At 54.7% G+C, this 23,226-nt stretch overlaps 9 protein-coding genes across 9 annotated transcripts; 5 read left to right on the top strand and 4 right to left on the bottom strand.

Annotated features, from left to right (window-relative positions):
• Window positions 1-185: 185 nt before the first annotated feature.
• On the top strand, window positions 186-1,607 carry BKA78DRAFT_350507 (ketol-acid reductoisomerase; the record flags this gene model as incomplete). The annotated part of the gene is made up of 5 exons (XM_066891007.1): window positions 186-396; window positions 446-477; window positions 533-811; window positions 861-1,528; window positions 1,583-1,607. The coding sequence occupies 5 exons, from the start codon at window positions 186-188 to the stop codon at window positions 1,605-1,607; spliced, it is 1,215 nt and encodes a 404-aa protein (XP_066748564.1).
• A 2,108-nt stretch (window positions 1,608-3,715) lies between these two features.
• Window positions 3,716-7,018, top strand: BKA78DRAFT_307659 (uncharacterized protein). The gene has a single exon (XM_066887881.1). The coding sequence runs from the start codon at window positions 4,044-4,046 to the stop codon at window positions 6,633-6,635; it is 2,592 nt and encodes an 863-aa protein (XP_066748563.1). The 5' UTR covers window positions 3,716-4,043; the 3' UTR covers window positions 6,636-7,018.
• Window positions 7,019-7,718: 700 nt separating this feature from the next.
• On the bottom strand, window positions 7,719-8,592 carry BKA78DRAFT_350505 (HD domain-containing protein; the record flags this gene model as incomplete). Its single annotated transcript, XM_066891006.1, has 3 exons — window positions 7,719-8,377; window positions 8,428-8,487; window positions 8,553-8,592. 3 exons carry the CDS (start codon window positions 8,590-8,592, stop codon window positions 7,719-7,721), a joined length of 759 nt encoding a protein of 252 aa, XP_066748562.1.
• A 252-nt stretch (window positions 8,593-8,844) lies between these two features.
• On the top strand, window positions 8,845-11,307 carry BKA78DRAFT_341567 (HAUS augmin-like complex subunit 6 N-terminus-domain-containing protein). The gene is made up of 2 exons (XM_066890358.1): window positions 8,845-9,192; window positions 9,242-11,307. Exons 1-2 carry the CDS (start codon window positions 8,878-8,880, stop codon window positions 11,201-11,203), a joined length of 2,277 nt encoding a protein of 758 aa, XP_066748561.1. The 5' UTR covers window positions 8,845-8,877; the 3' UTR covers window positions 11,204-11,307.
• Window position 11,308: 1 nt separating this feature from the next.
• Window positions 11,309-14,207, bottom strand: BKA78DRAFT_341566 (caspase domain-containing protein). Its single transcript, XM_066890357.1, has 3 exons — window positions 11,986-14,207; window positions 11,751-11,927; window positions 11,309-11,693 (listed from the first exon to the last, which is right to left on the bottom strand). The coding sequence occupies exons 1-3, from the start codon at window positions 14,149-14,151 to the stop codon at window positions 11,424-11,426; spliced, it is 2,613 nt and encodes an 870-aa protein (XP_066748560.1). The 5' UTR covers window positions 14,152-14,207; the 3' UTR covers window positions 11,309-11,423.
• Window positions 14,208-14,522: 315 nt separating this feature from the next.
• On the top strand, window positions 14,523-17,605 carry BKA78DRAFT_365972 (CHAT domain-containing protein; the record flags this gene model as incomplete). Its single annotated transcript, XM_066892564.1, has 4 exons — window positions 14,523-14,667; window positions 14,724-16,650; window positions 16,698-17,547; window positions 17,570-17,605. The coding sequence occupies 4 exons, from the start codon at window positions 14,523-14,525 to the stop codon at window positions 17,603-17,605; spliced, it is 2,958 nt and encodes a 985-aa protein (XP_066748559.1).
• A 1-nt stretch (window position 17,606) lies between these two features.
• Window positions 17,607-19,532, bottom strand: BKA78DRAFT_307651 (transferase). The gene has a single exon (XM_066887880.1). The coding sequence runs from the start codon at window positions 19,476-19,478 to the stop codon at window positions 17,946-17,948; it is 1,533 nt and encodes a 510-aa protein (XP_066748558.1). The 5' UTR covers window positions 19,479-19,532; the 3' UTR covers window positions 17,607-17,945.
• Window positions 19,533-20,019: 487 nt separating this feature from the next.
• Window positions 20,020-21,123, bottom strand: BKA78DRAFT_350500 (uncharacterized protein; the record flags this gene model as incomplete). The annotated part of the gene is made up of 6 exons (XM_066891005.1): window positions 20,020-20,325; window positions 20,379-20,611; window positions 20,678-20,935; window positions 20,997-21,008; window positions 21,060-21,065; window positions 21,111-21,123. 6 exons carry the CDS (start codon window positions 21,121-21,123, stop codon window positions 20,020-20,022), a joined length of 828 nt encoding a protein of 275 aa, XP_066748557.1.
• A 283-nt stretch (window positions 21,124-21,406) lies between these two features.
• Window positions 21,407-22,446, top strand: BKA78DRAFT_365968 (uncharacterized protein; the record flags this gene model as incomplete). The annotated part of the gene is made up of 4 exons (XM_066892563.1): window positions 21,407-21,478; window positions 21,531-21,642; window positions 21,678-21,730; window positions 21,779-22,446. The coding sequence occupies 4 exons, from the start codon at window positions 21,407-21,409 to the stop codon at window positions 22,106-22,108; spliced, it is 567 nt and encodes a 188-aa protein (XP_066748556.1). The 3' UTR covers window positions 22,109-22,446.
• Window positions 22,447-23,226: the final 780 nt, after the last annotated feature.

The following is a 23,226-nucleotide window of genomic DNA, read 5'->3' as shown; positions in this document are numbered from 1 at the left end:
AGTCACGGAGTCAAGGGTCGAGTCATTAAATGGCAGGCGATTGGGGCAGAAATTGGCCCACATTCTCTGCCGACATCGGAGGACCCCAAATCAGAAATCTGGGCACTACAACCCCAAAGTTCCGTTCGACACCACAAACACAACATCATTCCTCCTCCATCCTCAATTCACTCTCCATCGTAACAATGGCCTCCCGCACCGCCAGCCGCGCTCTCCGCGCTTCCGCCAAGCAATTGGCCGCTCCCGCCGTCCAGCGCCGCACTTTTGTTTCGGCTCTCAACGCTGCGACCAAGGGTGCTGCTGCGGCTGCTCCCAGGGCTGCTGTCACTCTCCCCAAGCAGCAGGTCCGCGGTGTCAAGACCATTGACTTTGCCGGCGTCAAGGAGGACGTCTACGGTATTTGCACCCGCTACGAGAAACTGAGCGAGACTAACACCACCAACAGAGCGTGCCGACTGGCCGCGCGAGAAGCTCCTTGTGAGTCACTCACCAATTGTTTATCAACAGTTACAAGAAACTAACACGCGTCCAGGACTACTTCAAGAACGACACCCTCGCCCTCATCGGCTACGGCTCGCAGGGCCACGGCCAGGGCCTCAACCTCCGCGACAACGGCCTCAACGTCATCATCGGTGTCCGCAAGAACGGCAAGTCGTGGGAGGAGGCCCTCCAGGATGGCTGGGTCCCCGGCAAGAACCTGTTCGAGGTCGACGAGGCCATCTCCAAGGGCTCCATCATCATGAACCTGCTCTCCGACGCCGCCCAGTCCGAGACTTGGCCTCACATCAAGCCCCAGCTCACCAAGGGCAAGGTGAGTTTGCATTTGTTGTTTTGCGGATTGAAGACGTGCTAATTGGAAGACTCTCTACTTCTCCCACGGCTTCTCCCCCGTCTTCAAGGACCTGACCAAGGTCGATGTGCCCAAGGACATTGATGTCATCCTCGTCGCTCCCAAGGGCTCCGGCCGCACCGTGCGCTCGCTCTTCAAGGAGGGCCGCGGCATCAACTCGTCGTTCGCTGTGTACCAGGACGTCACCGGCGTGGCCGAGGAGAAGGCGCAAGCCCTCGGCGTCGCCGTCGGCTCGGGCTACCTCTACAAGACGACCTTCGAGAAGGAGGTGTACTCGGACCTGTACGGCGAGCGCGGCTGCCTGATGGGCGGCATCCACGGCATGTTCCTGGCGCAGTACGAGGTGCTCCGCGAGCGCGGCCACAGCCCCAGCGAGGCCTTCAACGAGACGGTCGAGGAGGCGACCCAGTCCCTCTACCCCCTCATCGGCGCCAACGGCATGGACTACATGTACGCGGCCTGCTCCACCACGGCCCGTCGTGGTGCGCTTGACTGGAGCAAGCGCTTCCAGGACGCCCTCAAGCCCGTCTTCAACGACCTCTACGACGCCGTTGCCGATGGCTCCGAGACCAAGCGCTCCCTCGAGTACAACTCGCGCCCCGACTACCGCGAGCTCTACGACAAGGAGATGCAGGAGATCCGCGACCTTGAGATCTGGAGGGCTGGCAAGTCTGTCCGGTAAGTTTGCTGTCGATTCATGAGTCGAAATGTATGTGCTGATTAAATGTCTAGCTCCCTCCGTCCCGAGAACAACTAAGCATCTTGCGTGGTGAGCCGGGTGGTTTCATGAGTGGTTAGGGGAGAGGGATAATGACAAAAGTCCTTATGAGATGATTGGATGGGCTTTAGGGGCGGCGACTTTTTTTTCCTCTTTTCTTTGGACGTCTCTAGCGGGAATAAGGAGAAGACAAAAAAAAGCTTTTCATTGTTTCTGGATGTAAGAATGGAATGAATGGAATGGATATTGTGGTGACAACACAATGGGGTCTGTGATGGAATTGCTTTGTTGTGATGTGTTTGCATGCATCATATCCTATGGAATGCCACGTAGACTACTACATCATCAACCACCCGAACACTCACTTCCCTAAGTGTAGACGTATACCTACAGGGAGCATTCGTACACCCCGCCCCCAAAGACTTTGCCGGTCAAATATAGAGTGAGAGATAGCCACAAGGGGCATTCAAGCATCCATAACCCCCTGGTTGGACTTGAATTTTAATACAACTTCCTGTAGCACGGCTTGTGAACTATACCAGAGAGGTCTGCAACGCAACATCAGCTTCAATTGCGCTACATTTCAACTCTGCAACATCGTCCTCTTAATGCATTTTACACGCTATAGTCTAATTGTATTGCATTAGGTTGCGTTGCATCTTTACACCTATACAATTTTCCCAATCAGGCAATTCCTTTTAGTTAAATTCTTTAAAACTTTCCATCAAAGCTCTTGTAGCTTCTTAGTAAATACGTAAGGACGTTGTATAAAAGACTACTAAGGCTTAAACTTTTGCTTCTTTTACTTTGTTTGCGTATATCTATAGGTCGATACTGAGGGCCAACCCAGGTAGGCTAACTTGACAACGAAATATAATATAGACTGCTTGTTGCTTTGCGTTACGTTGGAGAGTTGGAGAGTTGGAGAGCTCTTTTGCGTGGCGGATCACCCTGAACGGTATGGTGGACTAAGGTATATACTGCTTGAGTGCTGACTGGTAGATCTGTAGGTAGCGATAGGTAGGCAAGTAGGAACGGTCTTGCGTCTCGCAATATGCGACTTCTTTTATATAGCGGTGTAGTGGAGAGCTACTAGGCAGCCCTAGGTACGCAGCGGCAGCCTCGCCGATTAAAAAGATTCGACAATCGGAAATCATACAATCCAGGCGATCATGTCAATTGCAGCACCTAGTCCAGAGCAGGAGTGCAAGACAGGGTGGCCCTCGCCCCCAACAATAACTATCTAGGTTGCGGAGAGGAGAGGTTGCGAACGAGCGAACGAGCGAACGGTGTCACTCTGCTGCGCTGCCTCTTTTCAGTCACCGCTAAGCGAAAGCGAGAGAGGGAGCAAGGGTCAGACAGATGGGAACGTGGGGTTGGGCGTGGCTACATGTAGTGGCTGTGGTGGCTGTGCTTCAGTTCCGCATCATCGAACGGTCCGCCTACGTGTCGCCCTGTACTTGTTCCAGTTGAAAGCTTGCGGTTACAGAAGCGCCCTGTCTGTATTACAAACAGGAGATTCGAGGTGGTCGGCAGGATTGAGGCAAGTGTTGGAGGTGGTGGAGGAGGGCGGGCAGCAGAGAAGTGTGGTGGTGAGCGCGGGCGGCGCAGTCAGTGAGCAGGGATGGTCGCGTCTGGCGTCTGTTGGTTACGAGCTCGCGCTGAGGTATTGCTATGTCGTGTAAGTGTCTGTCGTAGACCTAGGGAGCGATCGTATACACGTAGGAGTGAAAAAAAAAAAAAAAAAAGGTTATGATGAGCAAAGGGGATGTTGGTTCAACGGTAGACAGACGGTCGCGTTTTCGTTGTCTTCAAAGGGCACCGAGCGCACGGTAAGCAGTCCAGCAGCGGGGCCGCGCCTTCTCGACTGGGTTTTTGGACTGCCTGGGCACGAGTGCTGAAGTGAAGCGTCTCTCTCTATATATAATGATGAGGAAAACTCCCACCAAGATTTTTGAAAATGTATAGCGAGATGGAGAGTAGAGAACGGCGTTCTCGTGTCGTAGATCAGAGTTCGGATCCCTGTAGTAGTGCTAGCCCTTTGTAGACACCGTCTGCGCTGACTCACAATTCGGTGTCCAACTTCATGCATCAAGGCTTATGCCCGCCTTGACGACCAGACGGACAGAGAGGCGTTATAGTTGACAGACATCCGCCCCAGGCAGCCTTTTGCGCTTTCTCTCGTCCTCTTCTCCCCTCTCCCCTTTGGCCTCTATCGCCTTTGACTTCAAGGCTAGGCTCTAACCACCGGCTTCACCTCGCTGCTGCCCTCGTGGTTCAATCGGTTTCTACGACGTCGGCCTGAAGGCTGCTGGATTGACCACCCAACTCAACAATCCCATTCCCAGTTGATCCCAATCGATTCCGCTACCATCTGATTGTTTCTTCTTTGACACCTCCCATTGCACGTACGCCGTGGACTCCCAACCCGCCCTCCTGATCACTCCTTGTCCGCATTTGCAATCGCACCAAAAGATGGCCGCCTTCCGCATCTCGCGTGCGCCGAGTGCCTCCGCCGCGGCCTCGCATGACCCGTTTGCCAAACTCGTCTTCGAGCCGGCGCTCGAGTCGGACGAGCTGTTTGACGCCCTGCGCGAGGCTTACCCCGCCCTCAAGACGCACACGGAGCGCAAGAAGCAGGCCGTGCTCGACTTTTTGATGAGTGAGCGCCAGGCCATCGAGCAAGAGATTACGGCGTTTGTCAGTGGCACTGCTTCCAGCGCCGCCGCAGTACCGGCTACTGCTGCCACGCCGGCCGACTTCTCCCAGGACTCGTGGGAATCTCCCGCCGACCCCACGCCGTCCGTCGCCCGCACCAACAGCCGGAAACCAGCCTCGTCGTACTCTGGCGATGAGTCGTCCCCCTCGTCGTCCTCGGCGGCGGGGCCCTCGAGCAGCAGTGCCGGATCCAGCCCCGAGACGCTCTCGCTCAAGCAGATGACGACCGTCTGGACGGCGTCAGGTGACGCACCGCCAAAGATCCATCACCGCCGGTCGATGACGACCAAGGAGAAGGAGGAGTACCGTCGCCGCCGGCAGATGAAGGCGTGTCAGGACTGCCGCGCCCGCAAGAGGAAGTGCTGCCATAACACGAATGCTCCCGAGACGACGACGGCCGTGGGCGTCTCGTCGGCGAAAGTCAAGAAGCGCTCGCAAGCACAACAACAACCGCCGCCCCAGTCCCAATCTCAGTCCCAGTCGCATCCGTATCATGCCACGCCGTCCGAGTCGTCCTTTCAGCTCGACGGCGCCTCCGTGTGGGGAGACGGCAGCCTGATGGGCTCTTCCATCATGGAGAGTCCGCTCGACTTCTGCGATTTCGGGCCCGCAGCCGCAGCCCACTCGGGGACAGCTGAAGGCTTCGACGACTTCCTGCTGCTCCCGGACGAGGACGAGCTGTCCATGGCCTTCTCGCCGGACCCGCTGTTCTCCGCAACAACGCCCATGACAACGACGGGCGCCATGCAAAACACCGCCACCGCCTTCCCCTATGCCTACGTCGACCCGTTCCTCCCCACGCCGACTACGACCCAGACGTACGACCACTCGCTGCGGTCCGGCTCGTCGGCTTCGGCGAGCGCGTTCTCGTCCCCTGGCCGCGCCTCGCAGGCGCACGCCAACGCAAACTCGCAGCAGTCCATCGCCCCAGCCCACATGCACCAGTCGCCCCAAAATTGGGACTTGGACTTGGCTGGAGTGGGAGTGAACATGGACTTTACCGGCCACGAGCACCTCCTACATGGCCAGAATGCCGTGCCGACGACGAGTGCTGCGCTGAACAGCGGCAGCAGCGGCGGCGGCACCGACAGCGAAGGCGTAGGCGTGGTCAACGACAATGGCAGACTCAACAACACTGCCGGCGTAGTCCAGCCACTGCACCACCGCATCAACCAACCACAGGCCTCGAGGAGCAGCGGCGCGTCCGCATCCTCCTCCTCGTCTCCTTCATCGGCCACACCGGCCATTTCTTCCTCGGCCACGCCGGCCGCTTCATCGGCCACTTCGGCCGCTTCTTCCTCCTCTGCTGGCCGCCGCAAGTTCCTCCGCTCGCCGGGAGCAGAGGCAGCGCAGGCGCAACAGCAAGTAGGACTGGGCGCCGTCCAGCAACCGGCACAGACACACACGTGCGAGGGCGTAGGCACGCCGGTAGCATCCGTGTCTGGCCCGGCAGCAGGGGTTTCTTCGCCGTCTGCTGCCCCCCTTTCCCGCGGTCCCGCTACTTCGAACGGCAACTCGACTTCGACTTGTGCTCCTGCTCCTTCAGTGGTTGTGAATACCACGATCTCTTCCATAGCTTCTTCTGCCCCGGCAACGGGGCTGGTGTGTTACGCACCCCAATCGAGAACCACTGCGACGACCTCAACTCGCCGCACCAACAACGCCCGCCGCGCCGCCGGCTTCTTCAACACCGTTTCCGACGCTCAGGTGGCGGACGCAAACGCAAGCGGACGCGAACGCGAGGTACTTGTGTCGACGGCCTCGCGGGACGCGCCCCGCTTCACGGCGCGCGTGCTAGACGGCCACGGCCACGGTGCTGCGTCGCGGCCTTTTGTCCTGGTTGACTTCGAGGCTGAGACGGAGAGAGCATCTGGTGCTGTATCGGCGCGGGCGTCTGGCTCTGCTGTAGAAGTGCCGTCTGTACTGGGAGGCTCCCAACAGCGCCGCTCGTGCACTGCCTCGCAAAGCGCATCGAAGGCTTCGACGGCCCAAAGAGTCTCCAAGAGCACGGCGCTCTCCATCCTGCTGCTCGCGGCATCCTCAACAGCGCTGCTGCCCCTCCCCCTTGCCCTCACCCCCTGGCCCCACCAGATCGACCTCCTCTCCTCACTCCTCCTCTGCGCGTCGCTCCTCTGCGTCTACGCGTATGCGTACGGGGAGTCTTCGTCTTCTTCTGCGCCTTGGAAGCTCGACATCGATACTGGAAGAGCAAAAGGGCTCATCTCCTCGCTCTCCTGCATGCACCTGCGCCGCGGGGTCGCGAGCGGCAAGGTCGCGCTGTTTGGACCCGGCATAGATGTCGGACGTGCGGTGGTCTCTTCTTTTGCAGCAGCGGGCGTTTGGGCTTGAGCTTAGTGGTGAGAATGGCGGTCGATGGCCCCCTTCCCCTTTCCTTTGTGTGAGTGGGGGGCGTCGGCGAATCGCCAGCTGGGTTTCACTACTCTTGTTTGCGTTTGTCGGTGTTTTTTTGGCATGTTTTTGGCTTTGAGATGACAGCGCCGAGTCTGTCTTGTCTTGTCTTGTCTTGTTTTGCGCTGTTGTGTTCTGCCTCCCCGACTTTACACAGTGCGGGTTGAGGATATACATGGGTTTGTTTGTTCGGCGTCCGGAGTTCCAAGTTTCCGGTTTTCCCTCTGCAACACGGTTATTAAGGGGGGTTTTGGCAAAAAAGTGAGTAGCGTTGTTGGTTAGATGCACGTATGATTTGAATTGAAGTTGATAATGGTCTTTGAGTCAAGCATGCAGCTCGTCCATGAGTGTGATTGTCTGTCGTACCTGCCCTGGAGAGCCTAGGTATGCTGTATGGACTTCTCAGCTGCCTACTTGTCTCTCTGAAAAAGTCTCTCTGATAGGACTCTACCAGTCTACCTTGCTCTCGCATCGCGGCTGCCTGTCCGCTACAAGTACATGTAGTAGGGTGTGCTTGGGTTTTGTGTGTCGTGTCTTCAGGGGCAGCAGATAGACGAATAGGTACGCGTGCATGGGCAGGACATGGAGGTAGTTTCGCACAAGATAAGTCGGTCTGGTCTGTGATGGTAAAGTCTCAATTCCGATTCCCCGTTCTATGCCTTCTCTCTTGTTGGATAAGGAAACTAGTGGCCGAAATGGACAGCAGACAGACAGACTGACTGATATCACCGCCGCCTAGCTGCCAGCCTCCCCGCTTCTTGCCTGCCCCGTCCCCTGGCCTGTCTATGAGTCGCCTGCCGCGCTGGCTGGGTCTAAGAAACCAGCATGATGCAATAAATGGTGTCCCAACCAGTGTGTCGCCTGAACCCTGAACGCCGAACCATGATGGATGTGATGGTGATGTTGATGGTGATGCTCCGTCCAGCCCCTGGAATCCCACAAGTAGAGCCAGCAGCAGGCACCTCACAGCTTCTCCCGCTTCACACTCGAGTCTCTGCCCGCATCACCCGCCTTCTTCGTCTCCTAATCACCGCCCCACGACGGCTCCTTCCCCAGACCGTTCCAAAATTGTCTGCGCTCCTCAAACACCTCTTCCGCCCACTGCTTCATCTCTGGCAGCCTGATCTTGGTCGCAACCCACGTAAACTCGCCGACGTCCAGCTTGCCTTGCGCGCTCTTCTCGTACTCCATCATCTGCAGCAGTAGCTCCATCTTGTCGACGTCGTGCACGAAATGCGCCTCGGGGGTCTCGTCGTCCTCGTACTCCTGCCACACGGCGCGGATATCGGCGGGGGCGGCACTGCCGATGCTGGGGCCGCAGCGGCCGAGGAGGGTCGTGCAGAGGTAGTCCATGGTGGCGGCCTCGCGGCGCGACTTTTCCGTTTTGCTGATGGGGTCGATGGGCGTGATGTCGCCGACCAGCGCTTCCGCCATGTCGTGGACCAGCGCCATCATGGTGCAGCGGGGGATGTCGAGGCGGGCGCGCAGAGCAGCCGGCGCGCACATGGTCATGATCGACATGCGGTACATGTGGTCACTAATGCTTTCGCCGTGGTTGATGCCGAAGCGCCGCCAGCCTTCGCGCTTGGTTGTCTTGAGGCGTTCGAGGAGGTGGAAGAAGGGGAGGGGCGAGGTGGAAGAGGCCGTGGGCGGTTGTTGCGAGGGTGGGAGTTTTGCGATTGCTGTGGTAGAAGTGTGAGTGAGAGAGGTGGTGGTGGTTAGGTGGACGTACCGGCTTCGGGTGACCATGCCTCCTCGACGTCTTGCTGCGACACGAGACCGGAATCTGGCTCTACACAGTGTTAGCAGTCATCCACTGTGCTGGCATCAATTGCCTAGACTGTAGGTGATACTCACTCGGCGAAGCGTTGGTCTGGGGAGCGTCGGGCGGCGACATGATGACAAGTCCAGTCGGAGTGATGAGAGGAGAGTGAGGAGATTTGGCGGCGCGAAGCTCTCGCCGTGTCGGGGGGTTATGTATGTATGTGAAGTGGTGGTTAAAGAATGGTGGGCGGACGCGCGAAGTCAGCCGCAAACAACTTGTCGTGAGTGGCCCAGGGACGCGTGCAGGGATGCACCTGCTCGGCAGCGTCATGCTGCAGCTCCTCGCTTGCTTGCTGCTGCTGTACCTCTTTCAACAACAACGACAGGACAACAACAATTGATCTTTCACCGCTCCATCATGACACCCGGCCTGGCGCCTGCAGCCGTCCCAGCGCGCCCGTCTTCCCGCCCTGCCGCGCAGAATCCTGGCAGAGGAGCTCAAGGCGTTCCAAAGCAGCCCACCATTGTCGGCCTCCATCCGCTCTCCGGCCCAGAGCTCCTCGTTACGAACCTGCGCCTGCTCGACCTCGACCTTCTGGACGACTGGCCGCAAATCAATGTGCAGACATTTACGACCAAGGATGCGCAACAGAATGCGAGTAGGCGCATTTCCTGCGTTGAGTGGGCGCTCTACCGCCTATTTGAGATTTGGAATCCGCGCATCGCGGCCGAGGTAATTGATTCTCCACAAGCAGCCATGACTGGATGCTAAAATTCCGAAGAAGCTGTCACCGTTCTTCCCGCCCCTCGAGCCGCTCCAGTCGCTCAACCTGCGCGCCGCCCTGTACCGCTGCTTGAACGAGCTCAAGAAGGATGGCGTGCTTGGCCGCGAGACAGTCCTCCGCAAGACCATGCTGGACGAGTGCAAGGGCGAAAAGCTCATGGAGATACTCGTCGCCTTTTCCACCGCCGTCCTGCGCAAAGAGCTATCCCGCGCTAGCCCGCTGGCAAACCCTTCGTTAGCATACCGCTATGCCACGGCGTCGAGGCTGCCTTCGGGCGCGCAGGCTTCCCTCTTGCCGCTTGCAATTGCGCATAAAAAGGAGCTCATGCGAATTCTGAGGGAAAAGGACGACCATAAAAGGCGGTACAGAGAGTTTGGAGACTTGCTCCAGGCCAAAGCGTACGAAGCCCTCGATCGCAACCAGCAATGTGGGGAGACGCTCGAGTCTCTGGAAAATGCTGGCAAGGAGTTTGCAGCCCCCGAGACAAAAAAGATTTTGCAGGAGAATTGGCTGGGGAATCCAGAATGGCTGGACATCATGGTGCACGGAGACCAGCTCGAGGCCGATGATCCCATCTTCCAGGTTCCATTTGAGGATATTTGGTTCAAGGTGCAGCAGGGCAAGGAGATTGATGAGCCGGTCGGTAGGCAAAAGAGCTTGTTGCAGGATCTTGAGACGAGAGTGAATTCGCAAGAGGAGCGCTTGTTGCGGTGGAAGTCGCTTCATGCCCAGGTGCTGAGAACAAGAGGAAGAGAGTCGCCGACGACTCCAAAAAAGAGTCGGCCAAAAGAGTCTGGCCCTGCGTTTGCTTTCAACGCCCACCAGGGCCTCCAGATTGGCAGGCCGGTGTCTGCGCCAAGTGAGGAAGATGATGCCTTTGTCGCGCTTCCGTCTGAGATTTCTGGCGCATATGGCTCCATTCTGGGGGACCTGCGCGATCAGCTTGCGCAGTTATCCAAGCCTAAACCGATCCGTCGCGCTCCTCCACGATTGCCGGTCAATGCTAGACAACAGCCGGCACAGTCCAAGTCGACGAGGTCGATTAGACAGCCGGAACCACAGCTCCCAGAGTCGGACGAAGAACCTCCGAGATTTGAGAGGGCAGAGTCACCGGATTGGGCTGCTCCTCTTGGAAAGCCCAAGTCACAGTCGAAGGTACTGGAGACTGAGGAGTTGTCAGGAGATGATGACTTTTATAAAAAGTATATTCGACAGCAGGACTCACCGCCGCTGTCCGCATCCCCATCACGCGCTCTCCAACCATCATCTCCCACCACATTCTCACCCATGGACCCGCGCGATGCGCAGGCCGAGCAAATCCTCGGGCAAATGGCAGCAGCTTCGCCTTCGCCTCTCAAACAATACCAACAAAACTTCGAGGCGCAACCCTCTCTTTCCGAACGCACCCGCCTCACCATGGAATCGTACAGCCCGTCGCCCGCCAAACGCAAACTCTCCACGCGGACCAAACCGTCCACCTCCAATCCAGCTCCCACCACTGCCGAGGCCGACGACGAAGACCCCCTCATACTGCGCACCCGCCAAACAATGGCCGCCATGGCCTCCGCATTTTCGCCCTCCCCGCAGCTCTCGCGCAAGAACAGCGCTGCAGCTCACCGCAAAAGCGTCTCGATCGAAGCAAACGCCTCGCGGCGCCGCTCGCGCGCTGGCTCCTTGCTCCCCGTCAATCCGTGGGAGGACGAGAAGGAAGCGAAAAGGCGCGTGTCGCCCATGTTCCAGGAATGGGCTGCTACGTCCAGCGGCGAGGGCGGCCAGACGACGCCAAGTAGCGAGCTTTTTGGTGATGGTGTCGAGGAGAGCAGTGTATTCAAGAGTCGCCCCAAGATCAAGGCGAGTCCGGTTTTGGCGCCTACGGGTGGGGATTTGAGTGAGTTTGAGGATGCGGACGCCGATGTGGATGGCTTGGAGGGCTCGCCGTTGGCCGGAAGGGCGAGGTAACGGAAGGTGGAGAGAGGAGAACTCGCCTCTTCGGTATGGTATGTATTGTACCTACTTAATTGCCAAGATTCCGAGGGACGCACGCGTTCAGTTCCATTTTCAACTCCTCGTTCCGCAGTAGTCGCTCAATCGTTTTCGTCTGGCTCTCCACAAAATGCCTCTCATTACCTGCCGTGCCCTGTCTCGCCCAAAGCTGGTCACCATACTAGAGCCACTCCCTTTACGAAATTTCGTTGCCCCGGTAGTCTACGATCCTCAAGTCCGGCTGGTTTGAAAAGAAGGCCGTGGCGCCAAGCGAAATTTGGTCGTTCTCAACGCATAGCTCCTGCTGGTCCCCTTTGTAGATGGAGATGACGCCAAAGCCTTCTTTCCGGGTCCACAGCGGGAACGTGCCGATGGAGTCAGCCTTGCCTTGAGCCCGGGCGGCCAGGAGCTTCTTGCATACGGGACTCTCGAATGTCTGGGTTGGAGAAATGGTTTTGTCAGCTTTCTATGTATCCTTCGTAGACGTGGAAAAGGAGCGAATCTACTCGGCTAGGTCACCTACGGTCGAGTTAAGGTCTATGCCGGCGCCCGTGGTCGAGGCATTCACACCGCCGCCGGAGAGCATTCGGTTGGGGCGGTATTTGGATACAACGACGAGAATGTCTTCATCGTGCTCATTGACAACCCACACATATGGGGGAATGCCTTTGGCCGTGCGGATGATGGCGCCGATGGTTCCCTGTGGAGGGTCATTTCTCAATCCTAGGCCTGCGGCATTTCACTGAGCGGCCACTTACCCGCGATTCCGATACAAGACTTGGTGACTGTAGAGGGAGGTCTTGCCCCTGATCCACCACCTCTTCCGGAAGAGGAATATCCTCAGCCCGCAGCGCATGCGACACTCCTTGATTCCAGGAGGCATACTCGCCCCTGACAGCAAAAGGAGTCAACAAGAAGGGGATGTGCAGCGTGTCGTAGCAGATACGTCCCCCGCGATTTTCGCTAGCCATGTCCCGCCGCGTACCCGTTGCCAGACAGAAGGTCAGCCGCTCGAGAGAGGAGGGACCAATGTCTCCTCTAAAGTCAGCCGCCGGTTTGCTCTCCAGATATTTGAGATCGACAGGCGAATCCGTCATGATGAGTACTATGTGCTCATTCACAGGCTCCGTCATGGGTATGCTATCGGGCCAAGTGATGGGAACGCCCCTCAAGCGTGTGGGAAAGGATGGGTCAGCTCCAATCACGTCGCACTTGTTGGGTGGAAGATCGATGCCTGTGCTGCGCCCTCTAGAGATGAGCGAGACTTTGCCAGCCACATTGATGTTGAAAACAGAAACGTACACCCGGTTGGTGCCGTTGTTCTGGAGCGAGATGTAGACTCTCTCGCCATGCGCTACAAGGCCGCTGCCGTCCTGATCAATGAGCCTTTCGGGCTTGCGGGCCCGAACCGTGCCGAGCATAACATCAATGCGATGCTCCAGCTTTTCCTCTGGGTCCTCACATGTCAACGTCAACAGGTGCTGCGCTCTGGCAAGTTGCTCGGCCCGTTCGACGAGATCTTTGCTTGCATTTGACTCCGGACAGGAGTCAGTTTCCGAGATCGACCGCGATGCAAGCAGTACTCCTTGGTTATTCACCAGTGCGAGGTTCTGACCATCTTTTCTGAACTCCATCAGGGGGGTGCTGTCTTGGGAGCCGTCCTGGCGACGAAGATACTTGGATCCGTCGACGGCATCTACGAGTGAATCGAGCCCTTCTGGATGGGCAACCGGCCATTTGTACAGTGCCTCACGCACCAAAAATGCCGCGACACCTAATGATGGAATGGGGCCCTTTCCAGCGAATAGTGACAGCTCTGTGATCGCCTTCAGACCAACGACATCCGTCACTGTTGCTGTACCGATTTGTTCCTCGTCGCTTGGCTGCTCAGCTCCCAACGGCATAAGGGCGTACACATTTCCTTCGCGAACGCCCGACACCCTGCCCGCTTGGAGAATCCCTTCCTCTTCATCGGGTTTCAGTACAAGCGCATTCCTCTCTACTTCTTTGAGCGAGAATAATAGCCGCGTATCGAGTCCTTCCACGTTTGGATTCTGGAGGGGGAAGTCGATGTTGACCTCTTCCCGCACCCGAAGCAGCGTCGTTCGCCAACTACTGCGGTTACCATTTTTCCCTGCATCCCGCAATACCTTGGCGAGTGCCTCTGTAAACACCCCCGCCCACTGGCCGCTCTTGCCATGCTCCCACGCTGTTTCCGTGCTAGCGGCAGCTGCGATACGCACGGCGTATTTGTTGCCTTCAACATTTAGCCGTGTGCCTGTCGGCCATTGTTCCGCAGCGCGTAGGCGGGCGATGTGATTCGATATTGTAGCATACTGCACTTTGGGAAGATTGCGTGGAACGGCGTCGCTCTGTGAAGGGTAGCGAGCCATGCGACCGGAATGACAACAGTCGAAGATTGTGGTGACGTTTCGTGTGCGGTCGGACGTTGCGCGCAGCAGATTTTCCAGTTCTACATCCAGGATACCCGTGAAGCAGGCGTCAGGATCTGCATCCTCTTCCCCAGATCCGCCCCATTGGTTGTTGACGCGAAAGTCGACAGGCACTAGGAACTGGTATCGCCACGGCTGTTGCTTCCTGGAGGCGTCTTCAGCATTGTCCGGTTGCCCGTTCAAGTCCTCAACAATTCCGCCATGACCGGAATAGTAGATGACCACAGCATCGTCTCGGGAGGACACATCCTTTATGAGTCGACGCCAGGCTTCCAGGATGCCTTCGCGGGTAGCGCTTTCACCGCTGCAAGTGGAGATTTCAAATCCCTGTTCGCAGAGAACATCTTTCATAGTCCTGACATCGTTCAAAGGGCCGGGAAGGCCCTGAAAAGGGCTGGCTATCAACAAAGCGCGCTTTTTTGGAGACATTTTGAAATTGTTTTGGGAGGTTTGTGAAGATGATGCCGACATCTAGAGGATGTTGGACAAACCAGAATTTTCTCGTGAGCCTGCGAAAATGTACTGCCACGTCATCTGGTCTGTTATTCTCCCATTATTCCGTATATTATTGGAAGTCTGCTTAAGCGCCCGACAGTCCCCACTAAAATCTGCACAACTGTGACACCTGTGGAGCGCGAGGTCTTCGGTTTTCCCGAGCTTCTCTCGACCGAGACTCTGTCCCATCATCGGCCAGCTTTGTCCGCTCTCCCACTGTCTAACAGGACACCAAGACGCACGAATTCCGATCAGTGAACTTCTTATAAAGTAGACCTGCAATCCTCGGCAATTCAGGTCATCACAAGAGACATCGAAGCTCCATCTTCAACAATTTCAATAGCAAAATGGAACCCGCACACCCAACGGTATTTTCCAGAACATTGCCTGCGACATTTTATGCCCAAACTCTACAATTGCCGTACATGACCTTCAAAATGGAACTTGGGTCTCTCCAACGCTTAGTCGTAAAAACGTGGGTGACCGACCAAGGTCAGCATTCTTATTCATTCCGGACATTAGAACGGACCGTTGACTGAAACACACAGGATGGCGTCACGACAACGTCGAGTCGAATGATTCTCACACTGGCTTGGACATCTCATTTCGGTTCTATCTCCAGGGGGGAGCGATCGATATCCCTCCCGACAGCCCGCCAGTGTTCATCGCAAGTCTCATATCGTCAGCAGGAATACAATGCGGTCCACCACCGGCAATGAACCTCCTTCCTTCGGCGCGCATAAGATGCCACACGCAAGAGTGGAGTTTCGGAGAGCCAAATGAAGACGACAAGCAGAACGGAATGCTGCGGACGTTCCTCCAAAACTTCCCCACGGACAAGACTTTGGAATTCGGAGTGATTCCATCGGTTCGAAGTGAAGGCTCAGTGTGGAAGATGGAGGTCGAGGTGCATTCGGAAAGCCCCCTTCCTTCAGGTCAGACTGGGAACGAACAGGGGCACATTCGACCAATTCCCATGAACCGACAAGCCAAATCTTGGAGGTTTCTCGAGTCAAGCGAGACTGCCCATCTCAGACGGCAAACAATTGACGCTGCTATTCAGAATCACCCGGACACAGAAAATTTCTACGACAGAGTTAAAACCGCGCTCACTCGATTGTTCAACATCGCAAAGTCCCAGGGCAGCCTCAATGAGGCTATTGAAATAGCCAATGTCGCACTTGACATCGTGCCACAAGATAGCCATGATTATGTTTGGTGGATTAACAGTCTTGGGATAGAGCTCGACTCTCGCGCACGGTGCAGCGGCTCCATAGATGATCTTAAGAAAGCCATCGCCCTCACAGAGATGATCCTCCCCACCATACCCAAGGATGACAATCGACGTGTTAGCCTGCTAAACAATTTGGGAGGCTATCTATGCACCCGATTCGGTCTTACAGGCGCAACAGAGGACCTCACCACTGGTGTCAATAAGACGATAGAGGCTGTGAAGATGTCTCAGTTGGATGGCCAAAACTTTGAAGAGCTGCTCGGGAACTTCTCGGACCTGTTAAGAGTCCTTTATCATCGCACTGGGTCATTAGATCATCTCAGTACGGGCATCAAGGTTGCAGAATTTGCCATAAGGCGTCTGCCAGTCGACCACCCGACCGCCCCTCAGATTTCCTCTAACCTTGGGAGCCTCCTATTCTGCCGGTTTGAGCGAACTGGTTCCACACGAGACATCGATTCCGCTGTCAGCTTCGCAAGTGGAGCAGTTTTAGGGGCAGTTCAAACCCACCCCCACTACGTCGAGATGTTAGGTAACCTCGGAATATTCCTTGCGAGGAGATTTGAATGGAAGGATTCATTGGAGAAAAGTACCATGGGCGACTTGGACCCGGAAATTAAGTCGTCCCTTGCAAAGAAGTTCAAGTGCAAAGACTTCGTGGATGATCTCGACTGGGCTGGTAAAGTTTTGGGCGTTGCAGTGGACTTGACACCTCAAGAATCCCCCCTCTGCGCCATGCTCCTCTTAAATCTCGGAAACATGCTCGGCGTACAATTCAAGCGCACTGGCTTACAGGAAGACTTGAATCGCATGCTTGAATGCTGTAAGACAGGATGGAACTGTCGCAACGCCCCACCATCGGTCCGCATCCGCGTAGCCCATGAAGCTGCTAAGATGCTCACATCAGAGGAGAGATGGGCTGAAGCAAGCACGTTTCTAGACGGTGCCGTGTCGCTACTTCCCGCGGTGAGTCCGCACTTTCTGAAGTATACGGACAAGCAGCAGATGCTCCTGGACTGGGCGGGCCTGGCCAGCTTTTCCGCCGCTGCCGCCCTGAAGGCAGGAAAGAGTGTTGAACATGCTTTGGAGCTTCTAGAGCTGGGCAGGGGCGTAATTGCCAGCCTCCTACTAGAGACCCGTTCCGATTTTACCGACCTTCGACGGGACCATCCTGAGCTGGCGTCCGAGTTTGAGGCTCTCCGTGACGAGCTGGATTCGGAAACGCACGAGATTACGCGGAGGTACGAATTGGAAAGTCGGCTGAAGTTAGCCAAGGACAAATTCGCAGCTGTCGTGGATTCGAGGACTTTTTCCTCCCGCTCGACGCTGCGAGGATAAAAGGTGCTGCGTCTGCGGGACCGATTGTCGTCGTCAATGCCAATGGGGATCGATGCGACGCGTTTCTAATCAGTACCGATGCGATTCGTTCTGTTCCTCTCCCTAATCTTTGTCACTCCGACTTCGATGGCGAGGTTCGAGTTTCGGCATCTGTATTGGAGAGCTTGTGGATAAACGTCGCGCACCCCATCCTAAACAAACTTGGCTTTTTGCAACCAATTTCGCAGGAGAAGCTACCTCGCATGTGGTGGATCTTGACTGGGTCTCTGAGCCGATTTCCACTGCATGCAGCTGGACGTCACGGCGCAAATTCGTCGGATAATGTACTTGATCAGGTGGTCTCGTCATACAGCACATCCATCAAGACACTACTTTATGCTCGTCGAAACTCCACAAAGAAAGTTTCAAAGAGCGCTTTGTTGGTTTCAATGCCCGAGACACCCTCGAGTGGATATCGGAATCCCGGCGATCTAAAGTCTGTGGAGAAAGAGACGCAACTCGTAGACGATCTCTTACGTCCCTCGATGTCTACAACCAGACTCAAGAAACCGCAAAAAGCAGATGTCCTGCGTTCGATTGAATCCAGCGCAGTGTTCCATTTTGCAGGCCATGGCATCTCACACTTCGAGAATCCCGCAAGAAGCTGTTTGTTGCTTGATGACTGGGTAGAAAACGCGCTGACCGTCGAGGACCTTACTTCTTTGAAGCTGTCCGAGAAATCGCCCTGGCTCGCTTACCTGTCTGCTTGTTCAACTGGAGAGAGCAAGATTGAAGATTTGCAAGACGAGGCGATCCACCTCGTGAGTGCATGCCAATTGGCAGGCTTTCCGCACGTCGTTGGGTCGCTTTGGCCCATAGATGACGAGTACTCAGCCGAGGCAGCGAGAGAAGTCTACACGACTATCATACAAAAAGGGTGGACCGATGAAGCCGTGGCGTTGGGCGTGCATAACGCTGCGAAGCTTCTGCGGCGCATGTCATATGAAGAAGACTGGATTGGCAGAGGTGAGACTGGTGATGGAACTGACAAGCGGGGGAAACAAGCCAATCCTGTTGATGAGAAGCTAGAAGGGTTCAAACGGAACCGAGATATTGGTGGTGAACCGATCTACCAAAGTGATCCTTGTAGATGGGCTGCCTATGTCCATCTAGGACCTTGATTCTGGTACCAGGTCCAACGGAATCTCGCAATCCTGCCTTATTCACTCTCCCTCGGTCCACACCTGCTAAACTCCTCATCTCTCTCCAGCACGTCCCACAGCGGCTGACTCAACGCTAATGCCACCTCGACATCACCATTCGCCTCTCTTGTCGGCAGGAAATACATCAGTCCGTCCATCAGCGTGATCGGCGTGAATGGCTGGCTCGCCAACACTGGAGACACTGGAGCGCCCCCCTCGTCCACCAACTCTGCTCCGCTGTACATCGGAAAGCGGTTCCAGGCGCTCGCCATGACGGCGCCGTAGCGTGCGGGGAACCCTTGGTGGATGGCGTATTTGTCGGGCTGTGCGGCGATCCAGCGCGCTGTGCTGAGTGCTACGGAGGGTGAGATGGAGTGTGTTACGGAGTGAACAGCTTGCGCGACACGCCAAAGCGGCCAGGCGGCGAAGTCCTCGACGGGGCAATCCAATTCGACGAAGGGCGTCATCAGGGCGTTGGGGAAGTACTTCGGTGGGCACTCAGCGAGCTTGGTTGAATAGTTCACGCTGGTGAGAAATGATGTTGTGATTTCAGGGGTTGGCCGCTTCTGTTCCTTCGCGAGGGTTAGTCTGGCGACGTGCTGTCGCTGCCACAGATGCGCGCAGAGCGCCGAAAACGTCGATACACTTCTACTGCCGCTGCCTTCAGGGGGCTGGGCATGCGCCTTGAGAGCGGCGAGCTCATCGGCGCTGAAGCGCAGCTCGCGGCCGGAGACGGGCATGGGAGGCGGCGCGTTTGTAACGGAAGAGCCAGGGGTTGAGATAGGTGCGTCGACGGGAGCGATGCTGTAACCGGGTGGCTGGAAAGAGAGGGCTGCGGAGCGCTCTTCGGGGGTCATGGACAGCATTGCTTCGGCGAGCAAAGATTGGATGTGCGGAGGCTGCTTGAGGATCGGTGTGCTGCCGCCGGGGATGGTGGAAAGGCCCCGGTATAGCTCGGCGAGGTCTTGATACAGGTGGAAAAAGCCCTCGGCGGCGCAGAGGGTATGAGGGATGCGCATGCCGATGGACACAGAGCCGCAGGCGAAGCGGGTGTGCTTCACCGTAAAGACGGGTTCTCGCTGTACGCCTTCGAGGGACAGTTCCCAGGGTGGGAGCAGCGCGTTACCGGCGGCGGGCAAGTCGGGCATATGCAGCTGGCCGGTTGAGGCGTTGCGGAATGAGGACAGCGGAACATTGCAGGTTGCCTCGAAAAGAGACATGCCGCTGCCCAGGCGTGTGATGGAGCGGATTCCATTGTCAGAGTTGATGTGCAGGCGGCCTGTCAAGTGGGGGTAGTAATCCAGGAGAAGACTGATGGCTCTTTGTAGCCGTGTGATTGGGACCAGCTCGTGCGCAGTTGAAGATTCGTAGACCCAGACGATGTTGACTGGGATGGCGAAGAAGACGAGGGAGTCCAGCGGGCCGAGGATGAACGGTGATGGTAGTGCCTCTAAGGATTGAGGATTGGCGCATTGGATCGTATGTGTGGTTTTGACGGTGACGGGTGTTTCTTCCGTCGCGACAGTCTCGGTGACTTCTTTTTGGGCCATGTTGGAGCTGGCTGATGTTTGTGGAGCTGCAATTGGGTGTTTGGGATGATGCGGTGGGAAAGTGAAAGATACTTTTATGCTGGGCGATGTCTGCGATGAGAAGGCGTGGGGGCTAAGTAACCCAGCTGGAATGACGTCATCAGGTGACTGCAGATGAGTGTGGATGATTCATTCATCTCTTTTCGCAACTTTCAATAATGGTCCCTTGTGCAATGCGCTCAAGACCATTCCACTGCAAGGTTCGATTGACGAAGCCCCCTTCCTCTTTTGGTTAGTTTGCACCCTTGAAGTCTTGAAACTTACCCGATCAGGCAGGCTGCACTTCCACCGCTCCTACTTTTACAACTCAACTGCATCTCCATCTTCGCCTCGACCAGGATACCTGAAATCAGCCAGAAATCTGCTTGCCAGCCTACCTAACAGTCCGTTCCCGATTCGCTTGCTGGAGGCGCACCTGCTCCTCTATTGGCGACTGGGGCGAAGGTGTGTCCACGGATATGAGAAGAGCCCAGGAACATAAACTGCATCATCATTTGTATAACTAGATACCGCTTCCCGCCATTCCGTTTTGCGAGACAAACACGACCAGAACGGCTGAATAAGTGGCACCAGCGACGAAAACCTCCATCGTGCCTGCCGCCGTGAGAATCGTCAAGGCCGATATGAAGGATATCGCAGACAGAAATACCACGACCAGCCTCAAGGTCGATGTTTTAACAACGTTAAGAATGATGATTGGCAGCATCAGAATCACTGCAGATAAAACCGCAGAGATCGTGCGAGCTACTTTTCGAAAGAGAGCCGGGGTCACATAGAACCTATCCGTGGCCTTGAATAGACCGAGGACCTGTTGAATGATTGAGCCGAGACAGTTCGTTTGTGAGAAGCGGATTTGTGTACCTTTCGCGTTTGGTCCCATAGCATTGCAGCCAGATAGACCAAGTACTCGGATACAAGTAGGAGTTTTCCAAGTCTGGGATCTTGAGCGCCGGCAATATTCAAAAGGTCTTCGTCCAAGTAGCCACGTTCATCTTTCACAATGTAACTTTTGATGGCTTGTTGGAGATCTGCAACACGCTGACTGCTTGGTTCAGGGGCTGTCACAATATAATGACTCCGTTTCAACAGGTCATCTGCTTTAGTGTCAGCCTAGTCAGTCCTTTTTTTCTTCTTTTTCTTTTTTTCACTCATCCACATACCGTATGAGGCCATTGCGGTATTGAGCTCTTCAAAAAGTCGTTCCCTCTCCTGGTTACCATCCATTTTCTGACTGTTCAGCCAAAGGGCATTATTCTCCCGGTCTACTTGATCCAGCTCGCTCAGTTGCTTTTCCATGCGCTCAATCTTGAACTGTTGTCGTAGTAGCATGCGCACTCGCAGCACTTTGAATCGGCGGAAATTCATGTAGTCTGGTACAGCGATGACATTGGCGTATCCAGTATACCCCGACTGGTCAGCTACAACAAATTTTGATTCAGCGCACAATCTTGAGTGTGACCTATCAAAGAGATACCATACTCAGCCGAGTGTCTTGGAAAGGTCTGTCAGTCCTGTTTGACAAGCCTGTACCAAGCGCCGTACTTTCCACTGTATACATTTAGTGACCTGTTGCTGGTGAAAGCAGTATCTTACCATCTTGCGCCATTGCTACCTCGTCTCCTGGACTGCTTTGGTATACAGCTGGAGGCTAGGAAGATTCATCGCGGAGGCGCAGCAAGGCTGAGCTTGAGAAGGTGTGCCTTGTTGTAGCACGTTGTACGAGTTCTATTGGCTATGCATGTGACACTGTGCTGAGGTTAAGCTTACAGGACCCTCAAGGAGAGCTTTAAAGGCGACAAGCATGTCCCTTCTTCCCCAGCAACCGATCCACACTACTCAAACGTCCACGCTTCTGCCCAAGATCGCTACACAAACCCGCATACGTAATCATGTACATTGACGAAAGACCCAATAGCGTCATTCTCTATCTCCGTGCCCTCAAAAAAAGGGATCCCAGCGCAGTAAGCTTCATGTTTCAATTGAGAACGACTGAAGGAGTTGACCTTAATACAGATTTACTTCGAACCAGGTGATGCGGTCCATGCTTGGGACGAGCAAAACTCAGAATTCTCATCGCAACAGTACATTGTTGCGCAGCTCATCTTCATGGTCTTTCCTATGATTTGTGCGACGAGACTGGGAAACTTATTCACACGAGAGTCACAAAAGTGCAAAGAGCAACAGAGGCCAAAAAAATTGAAGAGAATGATTCGGTATCAATCTAATTGCAAGCTCATTTGAACAAAACTAATTCTGTGCAGATCACATCTGGGACGTCACAAAGCTCTTGTTTTGATCTAAGTGATCAGAGAGATGCTGAAGACAATGAACAGAATCAAGTCTTGATTTTGTGTGGAAGGCTTGGCCGGTTGGCCAAGAAGTTTGCAAAACAGTCACACCATGGCGTAGCGGAGAGAATACGCTTGGACTACCTGAATCGGGAATATGGCGTGTTTCGAGGACGAGAAGAAGCACGCATCGAAGAAGAAAGACACATCGAAGAAAGACAACGCATCGAAGAAAGAATACGTCAAATTGACGAAGAACGTCGTGTGGCGAGAGACAAGCAGAAAGGCCGAGCGCAAGGCTGAAAACTGAAGACCAGGCTGAGGCTGTGGTGTGTTGATGCAGCACACGTCAGCTTGCATAAGATTGCTTATCTTCCAAGTGGCGAGCTCAGCAGGAACACTCACGAACTTCTTGTTTCTCGGATAACCCATCACTGTGGAGTCAAAATGCCCATCGGGAAAAATCCATGGAGAATTCTCAGTTGCTGAGCTATGGCTGACTTGACTGAGCGAAAGAAGAAGCACTGTCTTACTTTGTGCGGTTATTTACTCAATCCACACACTTCCACACTCCCAAAAACCGAATCCACCTGCGGTTACTCAATCCACATATATCGCTCCTCAATCCACACTCAATTAACCCAATCCACAATCCACATCTCCGCTGAAAACACCGTGATTGCCTAATATAGTAGAGGAGGTAGGTATATTACATTCTGCCAAAAAACACTCAATCCACATCTTTTTAAATCCACCCTCTATTATTCGCAGCGATATCTACATCCAATCCACGCTTTTTTTTAGTACCTATCTTAAGGTATTATTATTATTATTGGCTAGCTAACACGATTAGTTATTCAAGACAATTAGATATAGTAGCGTAGTAGTATTAATATTAAGGGGTACCCAAGTCATAAGGTTTACAGGTGAGAGTGGAAAGGTTGTAGGTAAGGGTGGAAACAACACCAAGGGAGGTATCATAGCAAAGTAATAAGTAAGAAAACTCTTCAGGCACAGACTTTACAAGGGCCATCTGATAACTAATTAGTAAAAAGGTGTAGATAGGGTTTGAATAGTGTGGATTCAGTCCACCTACTATTAATAGAGGTATGGATACAGTTTGGGAGTGTGGATTGAGTTTATAGTTTAGGTAATAGTGTGGATCCAGTAAGTGCCCCTATTTTGTTTGTTTTCTTAAAATTCTGACCCAACTAGGCAAATATCCTTTCGTCATTGTCTCATTAACTTCCGCGTTTAGCACTTGACTCCTCAATCAGCCTTGATTTTTGTATCATTTGCGTGCTTTGTGATTCCTTCCACGAAGAGGTGTCGAAAGAGCTGGACAGGACTGATCAGATCAATGGTGGCGACAGCTTTTTCCCCCTGTTTCTTCAGAGCTCTTTCTCAGTCCACACAACCAT

This window comes from Phyllosticta capitalensis (assembly GCF_038381095.1).
Source record: "Phyllosticta capitalensis strain CBS 128856 chromosome Unknown BKA78scaffold_2, whole genome shotgun sequence".
NCBI lineage: Eukaryota > Fungi > Ascomycota > Dothideomycetes > Botryosphaeriales > Phyllostictaceae > Phyllosticta > Phyllosticta capitalensis.
This window is presented reverse-complemented; position numbering and strand designations above follow the sequence as displayed.

What these genes read in the sequence shown, in the direction of transcription:
- BKA78DRAFT_307659 (XM_066887881.1), top strand. Translation starts at nt 4,044, where the DNA reads ATGGCCGCCTTCCGCATCTCGCGTGCGCCGAGTGCCTCCGCCGCGGCC.
- BKA78DRAFT_341567 (XM_066890358.1), top strand. Translation starts at nt 8,878, where the DNA reads ATGACACCCGGCCTGGCGCCTGCAGCCGTCCCAGCGCGCCCGTCTTCC. An exon ending in ATCCGCGCATCGCGGCCGAG is followed by an intron (nt 9,193 to 9,241) that starts GTAATTGATTCT and finishes AAAATTCCGAAG; the next exon opens with AAGCTGTCACCGTTCTTCCC.
- BKA78DRAFT_307651 (XM_066887880.1), bottom strand. Translation starts at nt 19,478, where the DNA reads ATGGCCCAAAAAGAAGTCACCGAGACTGTCGCGACGGAAGAAACACCC.
- BKA78DRAFT_341566 (XM_066890357.1), bottom strand. Translation starts at nt 14,151, where the DNA reads ATGTCGGCATCATCTTCACAAACCTCCCAAAACAATTTCAAAATGTCT. An exon ending in GTCTTGTATCGGAATCGCGG is followed by an intron (nt 11,928 to 11,985) that starts GTAAGTGGCCGC and finishes GACCCTCCACAG; the next exon opens with GGAACCATCGGCGCCATCAT. An exon ending in GCATAGACCTTAACTCGACC is followed by an intron (nt 11,694 to 11,750) that starts GTAGGTGACCTA and finishes AAGGATACATAG; the next exon opens with AAAGCTGACAAAACCATTTC.